General features: G+C 41.1%; 1 protein-coding gene across 1 annotated transcript; it reads left to right on the plus strand.

Annotated features, from left to right (window-relative positions):
- The first annotated feature begins 3,060 nt into the window (after positions 1 to 3,060).
- Positions 3,061 to 7,922, plus strand: LOC114852591 (mortality factor 4-like protein 1). Its single transcript, XM_029145107.3, has 12 exons — positions 3,061 to 3,336; positions 3,676 to 3,722; positions 3,821 to 3,888; positions 4,005 to 4,091; positions 4,204 to 4,284; positions 4,437 to 4,462; positions 4,551 to 4,639; positions 5,240 to 5,341; positions 5,800 to 5,888; positions 6,256 to 6,428; positions 6,742 to 6,826; positions 7,374 to 7,922. Exons 1-12 carry the CDS (start codon positions 3,297 to 3,299, stop codon positions 7,456 to 7,458), a joined length of 972 nt encoding a protein of 323 aa, XP_029000940.1. The 5' UTR covers positions 3,061 to 3,296; the 3' UTR covers positions 7,459 to 7,922.
- Positions 7,923 to 9,563: the final 1,641 nt, after the last annotated feature.

Below are 9,563 nucleotides of genomic sequence, written 5' to 3' on the forward strand. Positions count from 1 at the left end.
GTTTCTCAGGGGTCCAATAAGACTGAGAGCACCCTGCTCAATAACAGCCATGTCTTCAGTCATTCCATTTCCTACCATCTCATTAAAACGTGGTTATTGAACCCTAAAGTTTAGCTCGGAGCTGCTGGATGCAATTTAAAAACACATGAGACAGACTGAATGTGGGCCCGTTCTCAAGCAGCAGGTTTCTGGTCCAGCAAATTGCCTGGACAAGTAACAAAGTGTGGGACTTCATAGAGCAGCTTTAGTGAAGCGCCTGATCAGCTGCAGCAGTGAATCGTGTTTGTGTGTTTCCAACATGACAACAAGCAAGGATGAGGCAAAGAAATCACAGAAATGAATGGCGCTTCTTTGAAGTCTGTGAAACGAAGAGAGGAACAGAAAAGCCTCCAGTAGGAAGCAGAACATTTCAGATCTGTGCAGGACACCAACATCCATCCATCCCTGCAGCCGCCCGTACGATGTCTGCACATGGTGAGATCAACAGTGACCATGTGGAATCAGGAGCTGGGAGACATAAGCCACACAACAGTCCAAAGAGGATTCCCCCTGTTTGTATATTATACGTAGGCTGATGGTTCTAACTTGTTTTAGGAGGTTTTATTGTCTAGTGGACAGAAAAACCTTCATTTGTCGTCTATTGTTTTTTTTCAGGAGCTTGTGAAGTTCAGCTCATTTTGCACTAATCAGACCATGAAACAGAAATTGAGTCTCTGCTTGTCAGGACTCGGGCAGGCGGCGGACCCACATGCACAGCACGGAGGCAGGATAGTGATTAAACACGGGTTTATTATCCAAGGCGAGGTCAGACGGTCCAGGTCATAAACAAAAGGGCTCGGCAAAGGTACAGGCAGGGATCAGGCAAACTCACGGTCAGGTAGTCAGTCCAGGGTCAGGCAGGATACACAAGGCAAAACAGGAACACGAAACACGGGAAACTCGGAACACTCATGAAACTCGGGGACTCACAAGAAACACGAACGAAACTCGGAACTCTGAAGAAACACGACAATCTGGCAGGGAACCAGGGACACAGGAGCCGACTAAATACACAGGATGATTACATAATTAGTGACAGGTGTGGATACTGAGAACCGGTAAGTGGACAGCTGACTGGAACAGGAAGTTAACAAAATAAAACAGGACATGGCGTGACGACAGGAAACAACTAGAAACGAAACCCAAATCATGACACTGCTCACTGTGTAAACTGAGAATATTAAAGTTCTGAGAGCATTTCTATAAGGACCAGGCGCTAAGCAATGGTCACCTCACTCACCAGCTCGCCTTTGGAGCCGCTTCATTGTTTGGGCAGCATGCACTTCCACTTTTCTATTGAATTCATCTGTTACGATGGTAAGAAACCTGGAGCAAACACAAGAACTGGACTCCTGCTAATTCCTGACGCAGGAAACACTCACAGGCTTTTTGATGCTTTTTCTACCCATTATCCAGCTGGCAGCACATTAAGAGCAATTTTCTCCTGAAGCCTATGATCATACTCTGTGTGTTTCTGTTAAGATCCATACGTCCGCTGCTACTGTATGTTCCACATCAAACTGCGCAGCTACATGTACATGTTCTGTAGGTAAATCTAGAATCTAGAACAAACAGGTTGTTAAATCCGTGTATGTGTGGTTCGTTTGTCGACTTTAAATCACAGAGTTTATCTGCAAACTTAAATTCACTTTATCCCTGAATCACTAAATGATGTCAGCCTGAGGAGCCTCTAACGGTTCAGTCAAGAAGTCTAGTGAAATCTCTAGTTTTACATTAAAGAACCGAACAGAGCAGTCGTACAGGACAGTGGACACAAAAATGAAAGCACAATGAGTCAGACTTGGATCTAAAGTGGGAATTGGACAAAGTAGTTTGTGAGTTTGAAACAACTCTGAAAGAAGGAACAGAAGCAATTTCTCTGCACTCAAACTACGTGCCATCAAACCAGCTGCGTGGACCTCTCACCGCCTTTTACAGGTGGAACTCGTTTGATTGTGATGTTTTAGGGTTAGTACTTTATATGTAATTCCTTAGTCTGTTCTTTGTGTATATTTAGTTTGGACACTGGCTCCTTCCTGGATGACGATACTTCCATTTCTGTCTCTAAATGAGTCTTCGTGTACAAGTTGCTCAGGGAACATTCAGTCCTTCACTTGTTGTGGCTGATAAATGTAGATTCTGTGACACTTGGCCCAAATCATCTTTCATATGCTGTTGGCAAATATGGAGGGATTTATTTTCTGTTAAAAGTGTGCAGAGGATCAAAACTACATTTACTAATTGTGTATAGTGCAAATGTATGTGCTTAATGTTAAAGTTAGATGTAAACGCTGTAAGGTTGCTGTTGATTATTAAATGGGACGTTGGTAAATGTGTCCTTCGTGAACAGAAGCAGTCAGTGATTCATTTACGCAGACTTCATGTCTTCCTCATCTTACAATGAGAAATCATGGGAACATGAGAGTCCACATAGATGAGTCCTGTCACTGTTCAGAGACTGGACACGAGAGATATTTTCACAATAACCAATGAGGCTTCTGTGCATTTGAAGACCTGTGAGCTCTTGTTCAAACAACAAAAAACTGCTTCAAAGTTCACCAGAAGTTAGTGACCTTCAAAAACGTGGTCACGAGCCGGGAAAGGCTGAGAAACTCTGGTTCAGTGATGCCGCACGCTATTTTTAGTCTGCTGCTAAGACTTTCTCCATAAAAACTCTGAACCCAACGTCAAAGTCATCTTTTATATAAAATAACATGCTGTACATTTTTTAAGATGTAAGATTAAGTCTAATGTCAAACATTATCTGTTAAATTGGTTTAATAGATTTTTGTTTCTTTATTGTTCTTTTTGAAAACATAAACAGCTAATAAATGAGGAATAGACAGGACGCAGCAGCTCTAACATCTGTGTGGGGATGTTCATCACAGCCACTGGTGGTGAAACGGGGCGATATCAATGCTTTCACTGACGGAAATCCCCTGTGGGCGTTCACTTCGTCCTGCTTCCTTCACGGACACCTTTAAAAGGTCTCCAGAAAGCCAGAAAGCGAGGCAGTTACCGCATTGAACCACCATGCAGTCTGAGGGAAGACAGCCTGTTTTCCGAGCCTGAAGAGCAGCCGTAAACGCAGCACGGCTCCGGCGCTAAGGGCCGGTCAGGTGACCCAGCAGCATCAGGCCAGTCTCGGCGTCCTCGTCGCTTTGGCTCCAATGTCGGACGTGTTTGTGTGTGATACAAATGGACTTTGGCAATGCTCGAATCTGACCGTGCGAAGCTCCGATCAGCTGAGTCTGTGAATGGCGCCAAAACAGGACCCTAAACCGAAATTTCAAGAAGGTCCGTAGAGAAAAACAATGGAGGCGCGTCGGCGTCCGAAGGGGGCGGGTTTGTTGTTGTTGGTTCTGCGGCTGATGTCCGGTCAGCGACGCGCTTAGCTCGTATTGTTCGCTACGGTGTCGGAAGGGCTGTAACAGAAAACCATCGAATGGCGGTAAAATAAAGCCACCAGTCCAAACGGACGTTGACGCCAAGCTAATTGTTAGCTATTTATGCTAGCTAGCTTCTGTATTAGCCGAGCAATGTACAGTAACACACAGCGTCCTCATTAGACAAGGTGTGACTTCAGTAGTCGTATCAGTGGGTCGTGATCGCTTACGTCTGTTTTTGTCTCCTCAGGTGAACGAGTCCTGTGCTTTCATGGGCCATTGCTATATGAGGCCAAGGTTTGATTCACTGGCTCTTTGTGGGCTATTGGTTGAATAATAACTTCAGACAAACTCAGATAATGTCAGACTCAAACGTGTCTTTTCTTCCTTCACAGTGTGTAAAGATCAACATAAAGGAAAAGCAGATTAAATATTTCATTCATTACAGTGGATGGAACAAAAAGTGAGCAGTTTGATTTGGAGCCTGTTTGTATTTCAGTGTTAACCTCCACGGCGCTGTGCTCACTGTCACTTTGTGGCCTTTTTTATTTTTACTGTTGAGCTTTTTTTTGTCTGCAGCTGGGATGAATGGGTTCCTGAAAGCAGAGTTCTCAAATATGTGGACAGCAACCTTGCAAAACAAAAAGAGCTTCAAAAGGCCAATCAGTGAGTTTTCTATGAAGAATTCTAAAAAACTATTTATGTGAAGTACCTTTGATTGATGAAAAGATCTCTTGATATTATATAGATACCTCTAAAGTGTATTCCTCCTCCTCAGAGATCATTATGTTGAGGGAAAGATGAGGGGTTTAGCACCAAGCAAGAAGATTGCTGCTGTGCAGCAGAAAAATGTTGATGTGTAAGTTCCCTCCTGTTTTTTCCTTGTTTACATTTTTAACAGATCCTGGACATCTGTCTGATTATCCTTATTGACCAATACATGCATTTATATATAAACAGTATATTTAGTATCATGTCGCTTATTATGGTTTTCTGTTTTTTGCATCCTAGGAAAGTGAAAAAGACAAAACAGAAGAGTAAGTGAAACGTACCTTGTTATTTATACGGCTCCTCATCTGTATCTACATAACAATCCTGCTCTGCTTCACTTCTTGCCTCTTTCAGTCTCTGTGCCGGGTGAAGGTACCAGCAGTGGAGAAGCGCCCCAGGGACCACGGAAGAAGAGGGCCCGGGTTGATCCCACTGTAGAGAGTGTATGTACAGGGATTTCACTAGTTCACTAGTAACCCTCTAACCCACTGAGGCTACCAACCTTTTTTTGAATTTTGAAAGCAGTACTTTCACATTACGTAAAAAAATATTTTGTCTTCTGGTTCACAAAAGCATTTCAGGAGTTATTTGTACAAATGTGTCCACGTTCTCGTGACGATTGACACTGTCGCTAGGGCCAGGTGAGAAGGAAGGATTCAGAAAATGTAGCACCACGTAGCGAGTGGTAGATGTAATTATGAGCAACACACAAATTATACAGCAGTGTACCGACGTCGGAGTGTAGACAGGCTGCAAACTGCACTATGTTGTTCTATGAACTCCTTCCATTTTCTAAACTACAGGATGAAGTTGTTAAACACTAGTCTATTACTTGCCTTCTTGAAATGATGCACCTTTTTATATAAATGTGTTTACATTGAGTAGTGTGTGTTATACTGACATTGTTCAATCATCAATTCCCTGCCAACAGTTATACAAGTTTTGATGTGGTCACTTGTCACTGTGTGTCGTTGTGTAAAAGTGAGAAAACAAACCCCAAATAATAAAATTGTTTTTATTGTGAATATTTTTTTTTGTTTCAGGAAGAAATGTTGACCAGCCGTGTGGAGGTCAAAGTGAAGATCCCAGAGGAGCTGAAACCGTGGCTCGTTGACGACTGGGACCTCGTCACCCGGCAGAAGCAGGTAAACTGCAGTAGATTTACTTTGGCTTTACTTCTTATCCATGCACTGTTCAAAGAAGGAAGTGTCAGCTCATTTTGCATGTAAAAAAATGGTTAATAGAAGTAACAATTTCTATTACACTATTACAGTCCTGAAATAATTATATGAATTAAATCAAATCACTTCCCAAACTGTTTTTGTTTGGCTTATAAATTGTCAGCCCATCATAGAATAAACCCGTCATGTCAAAGTATCACATTAATACTGTCCCAGGTTGACATAACTTTAACTCACAACATTCCCGATTCCATGAGAACATTTGAGTAGCAAAGTGATCAAAGTAGCATCAGTGTCAGAACAAGAAGAAGCTCGTCCTAAAAAGTAAATTCATGTGCATGGAGATTGAGAAGCCTTTAAAGTGGGAACGTGTTATGAAAGTGTTTCAATTAAAGCTGAACAAGACTTTTTGTTGTCTACAGTTATTTCATCTGCCTGCTAAGAAGAATGTGGAGACTGTGTTGGAGGACTATGCAAACTACAAGAAATCTAAAGGAAACTCCGACAATAAGTAAGAGTCAGACGCTCTGTTAATCTGCATGTTGTGTGTGTGTGTGTGTGTCCAGCTCCTCATGTGTCTCACTAGAAGTGACTGTAATCGAACTATTCTAATATTTCTCTTTGCGCTCATTTCCATCAATTTGCCAGACGCTAAGGGCAGGTGTCCAAATAGACACATTTTAATCAGGGGTTAATCTGGGTTAAATTCAGATGTAGTCTGACGTAGACTGTGTTTTTATTGCCAGTCACCAGTCTGGCAAAATGTACCACAACATCAACATGCTCTGACTACTCCAGCGCAGTCTGTGTGAAAGGTGTGGTTCTTCAGCTGCTGTCCCTCCAGAGTCCACCACTTTGTCATTTCTGATGCTACTTAGGGAGTATGCAGTAAACGAAGTTGTGGCAGGGATTCGGGAGTACTTTAACGTCATGCTGGGCACACAACTTCTCTACAAATTTGAGAGGCCACAGTATGCTGAAATCCTGGCTGAACACCCAGACATGCCAATGTCTCAGGTATATGGAGCTCCGCACCTGCTGCGCCTGTTTGGTAAGAAGCCTGGATGTGCATGCATTTAGCCATTTCCTCATTTCATTTAGACACTGTACGACATATATCATGTCATACAGTAGAGATGATGCGTAACACAAGGACTGTGTCCATGTGTAGCAGATACTGTACAACCAGGATGAGAACAGCTTGTTAGTTAGGTTTTTAAAAAAAACACCTAACTAACAAGATAAAACTAAAAATATCCAATTTAACAGACACATAACTTGTTCCAACGTAGTCTTGTGCACAGCTACATTCAACCACAGGTAGCAGCTCGGCCCTGAGTGTCTCCTGTTCTTCACGCTCACAGTTCGTATTGGAGCCATGCTGGCTTATACTCCTCTGGACGAGAAGAGTCTGGCTTTGCTGCTCAGTTACCTCCAAGATTTTCTCAAGTAAGATTTAACTGACATCACACCCCAGAGACTCATGTCATGTCTGGCTGAGTCTTAAATGTCATGTTATGTCCACATCCACATTAGTGCAGCCAGGCTTCTTCTTGTCCTCAAAACAGCACCCATGAAATCCATTTTTCACTCTGGGACTTGTTTCTGCTGACCTGATACTCAACAGCATTTGAAGGCAGACCTAATGTAGGGGTATTTGTGATGGAAGCACTATGAAAGCACGTTAAATCCCATTTTTGTTTCTGTGTCTGTGCGTGTTAATTTTGATCATAGATAATTTCAGATTTTTTTTCCTAATCCTGGAATATATCCATTCATTTCAGATGTGTTATTTCATGAACACAAACACTTTTCAACAGCACTGATTGAGGATGTGATTAGTATCGAGCCCTACAGAGCTTTATGTGCTTGTCTATTCACTATCTAACTCAAGTGTAAAAATCCTGTTGTTGGTGATTAAAGAAACTGAACATAGCAACTGTTGAACTATTTCTGTTTCACTCCACGATTACAAACAATTCAAAATGTCCTGCAGGTACCTGGTAAAGAATTTGTCTGCTCTCTTCAGTGCCAGTGACTATGAGGTTGCGCCCCCAGAGTATCACCGCAAGGCTGTTTGAAAGCTCTCAGCACGTAGCTCTCCTACGGAGGCGCCTTCGCTGCCTCACACACCACATGTAAAATAACTAGTGCTGCTTTTCTAAGTGCAGACTCGGATGAGATTTTTCACTTGAACTGATACACTTCCCTCACAAATGTCTCAGGAGCTTGTCTCGCAGAGTCTAAATTCAAACTTTTTTTGGCTAAAATTCTCTTTTCTCTGTTATATTTCTTTGAAATGACATCAGAAAAAGAAAAGGATGTGTCTCAGAAGTGTATTTGTTTTACCAAGCATTTCATTGGTGTCTCTGCATTCCTCTGATAGGTATTCATTACTGTTGCATGTGTGTATTTATTAGTATTTGTTTTGCCACGAGGTGCAGCTCACTGCTGGACCACATGGTCAGCACTCAGCAGTTAATGATTTTGTATTTGTACTTTGTGTGTTTGTATCAGTTTGTAAAAAGAAATGTTTCTACACATACTCTCCCTTCCTGGCTGTGGTTTCTTGCTCGTATCTCAAATGAACAGTATTATTACTGGTGATCAAACATAACCTTACTACTGCGTCACGTAACCTTTCACTGTACCTGGGCCTAATAGGCCCTTATGCCCCACTCACTGTAGAAAATGGTTCATATCAGTCTGACAAAGCAGTGAGTAAAGACATCCATCATTATGTGCTTGTGTAATCTGCATGGAAGCAAATGACACAAGAACTCATTTTAAACCCTTCAACAAATAAGGGTAAAAAGTCTTCAACATGTGATCAGTGCTCACTTAAAATTAGTGTGAATGAGAAATGAAACAAGAAATGCAGCAAATCCTCATTTATAAAATACTTGACAATTTTACAAAAAATAACATTGATGGGGGGAAGCTATGGTTTCTCTCTGATTGTTGGTAAAGTAAAAATAACACCACACAGCACTGAGCCGAGCACTGAGTGGAGACTAAAGAGGACTGGGCAAATTTCAAGTACGACTCGAAAACAAAAAGTTCATAAATACCTTTAAAATGTAAATAACTAGTCATGAAGCTACAATTTAAGTCAAAGCAAACCTAATTTAAAACAGTGCATTAAAGCCTGTATTTCTCACCGTGTCGGTGACAGTCAACAGGAAGCTGCAGAGACGGACTTGCAGCTCTGTGTTTGTCCCTCCACAGTGGACAGCGGCTCCATGGCAACGCTGTTTCCATGGTGACACTGTTTTTAGAGCCATGATGTGCGTGTCCAAAGTAAAGCAGGCAAACTAGCTCAACAAAACCAAACTTTAACACAACACCTGTCACTGTCCAATAAGATTCAAAAAACTTTATTAATCCTAGGGGGAAATTGCTTTGCACACTCAGGATTGCTCTCACAGATAGGAAGAAAATAGAAAAATAAAAAGTATTATTACAGACAGATATGTAATATGCATGCATATACCATATATATACATATGTATCCAAATATACCCGCATATAATACATATACACATACACACACATTCACATCAAACTACTACTACTTCTTTCTATGTAAATACATTGTACCTTAATAATGAAATCTAGATAGAGCCTTGAATGTACACATTATGACAGAAATCAGATTCTGTGTGTTTTCCATTGTAAGTTCAACTTCTTCACGTTTACCTTGGAGTAGACTCTTGGTCGATTATTTAGTGTTAACTTAGAGTAAATGTACTTAGTTATGATGTGAGGCTTCTGGTGGCCACTAGGGGGCAGCACTCTTCTCTTTTGCTGTTGGAAGCGCCTAAAACCTTGACGTGCACCTGTTTATTTGTATTCGGATTAGATACAGGTAGGTTGGCATTAGCATTTATGATAATATTATATTTAAGAATATTATTAATTATAACAATTGATGCATAAATGTTCAAAAAAAATGTGTATTTTTTTGCAGTACTGAGATCAGTTACTTCACACACATTACTTGAATCAATTGAACCTGATAAAAAGCTAAAATGATATCTGATGCATTTCATGATGTACCTACTAACATTAATATATATGGGTTATAATATTAATAAGTCTTTTGGCGGGATATTTTGCTCGGGATATTTGTACTCCTAGAGTTTCTTGTGTAAAGTTGTGATACAGTTTGTCATAACGTGTGTGC

The sequence above is a fragment of the Betta splendens genome, chromosome 3 (genome assembly GCF_900634795.4).
Source record: "Betta splendens chromosome 3, fBetSpl5.4, whole genome shotgun sequence".
In the NCBI taxonomy this organism is placed as follows: domain Eukaryota; kingdom Metazoa; phylum Chordata; class Actinopteri; order Anabantiformes; family Osphronemidae; genus Betta; species Betta splendens.

Excerpts from the sequence above, each read along its gene's own strand:
- LOC114852591 (XM_029145107.3), top strand. The coding sequence starts at position 3,297 with ATGGCGCCAAAACAGGACCCTAAACCGAAATTTCAAGAAG. Across the intron at positions 5,342-5,799 it reads TCGTCACCCGGCAGAAGCAG|TTATTTCATCTGCCTGCTAA; the intron begins GTAAACTGCAGT and ends TGTTGTCTACAG. Across the intron at positions 6,827-7,373 it reads TACCTCCAAGATTTTCTCAA|GTACCTGGTAAAGAATTTGT; the intron begins GTAAGATTTAAC and ends AATGTCCTGCAG.